We start from the raw sequence: 1124 nt of genomic DNA on the forward strand, positions 1-1124 counted from the left end.
AAAAAAAAAAACAAAAAAAAACCCCAAAAAAAACAGGGAGGGGGCTAACCTCCCGCCGAGGGCAGGACGTGAGAGAAGGTGCAGAGAAATGTGGAAGAGAGAGGTGAGTTTAGTGAACGAACAATGAGGAAGGAAGCCAGGGCCCGAATTAAAAACAAACAACAAAACCCTCACCGACCATGAATATCTAATACTAGCATTTGCCAGTTGGGTGACTTGTGGCACGTGACTAAACACTTATTTGAAGCCTCAATTTCCCTCTCAGTAAAACGAGGGCACTATTTTCCAACTCCAATAACGAGGTGCTCTTGCTCCACCTACTCGCAGGTGCTTTCTTGGCTGTCTGTCTGTCTGTCGGTAGGCTTGCCTTATAGGGCACAGCGGTTGGAAGATGGTCTGGAGCCTATCAGCAAAGCAGGAAGTGGGTCACCTGAGGATGGAGACAGTGATGCCATAGACCTGAGAGATCGGGAACAGGCTTTAGGAGTGCTGGGCATAGACTAGGGAGGTGAACACAACGCGACTAAACAGATGTGCAGGCATCCGTGAGGACCCAGGGAGACTGGCGGGCGGGATGCCCGATCCAGGAGGAATCAGGCCCCTCGGCTGAAGAGGTGCGGCGTTTCCGAAGCTCTCTCATAGGCGAGGTGATGAGAGGCGCCCACCCCGGGATCCACGCTTGGGGATGGACTTTGGCGCTTTGCCAGGCCCCCGAAGTCGCGCGGATGCGTGATTGGCCAGGGTCTGGCAAGAGGGTCTTAACCCAGAGATGAGGAGCCTGCAGCCCGGGCTTGGGAAACCCGCTGGGAGCGCCGAGCGTGCTGCGTCCCGGGCCGACCCGCTCCCGGGCGCGCTGTCCCCAGAGCGGCCCCTCCCAGCCGCGGGAACTGCAGGAACTTGGTTTTCATCTCTTGCCCAACCTGGGACCTTGGCTTTTTATAAGTCGCTGAGTGTGGAGAGGCCCCGCCCTTCCGCGCCGGCCGCCGGGCCCCCCCCCCCCCTCCGCCCCGCGGTCCTCCTTCCCGGACGGCTCTGGAAGGCCTGCGGCGCATGGGGCCCGTGGCGCTGCCCGCCTGGCTGCAGCCCAGGTAGGGCGCTGGGTGACACCCGAGGGCGGGGGGGGG

General features: G+C 60.0%; 1 protein-coding gene across 1 annotated transcript in view; it reads left to right on the top strand.

Moving 5' to 3' along the window:
• The first annotated feature begins 975 nt into the window (after positions 1-975).
• Positions 976-1124, top strand: part of HACD4 (3-hydroxyacyl-CoA dehydratase 4) — a 25387-nt gene continuing 25238 nt past the window's right edge. Inside the window, exon 1 of the mRNA XM_008058564.2 lies at positions 976-1088. Within this exon, the coding sequence (XP_008056755.1) occupies positions 1051-1088 (38 nt within the window). The 5' untranslated portion in view covers positions 976-1050. The remainder of the gene's footprint in view (positions 1089-1124) is intronic.

This window comes from Carlito syrichta, unplaced genomic scaffold, assembly GCF_000164805.1.
Source record: "Carlito syrichta isolate Samal-C Ts95f unplaced genomic scaffold, Tarsius_syrichta-2.0.1 Scaffold303429, whole genome shotgun sequence".
Classification (NCBI taxonomy): domain Eukaryota; kingdom Metazoa; phylum Chordata; class Mammalia; order Primates; family Tarsiidae; genus Carlito; species Carlito syrichta.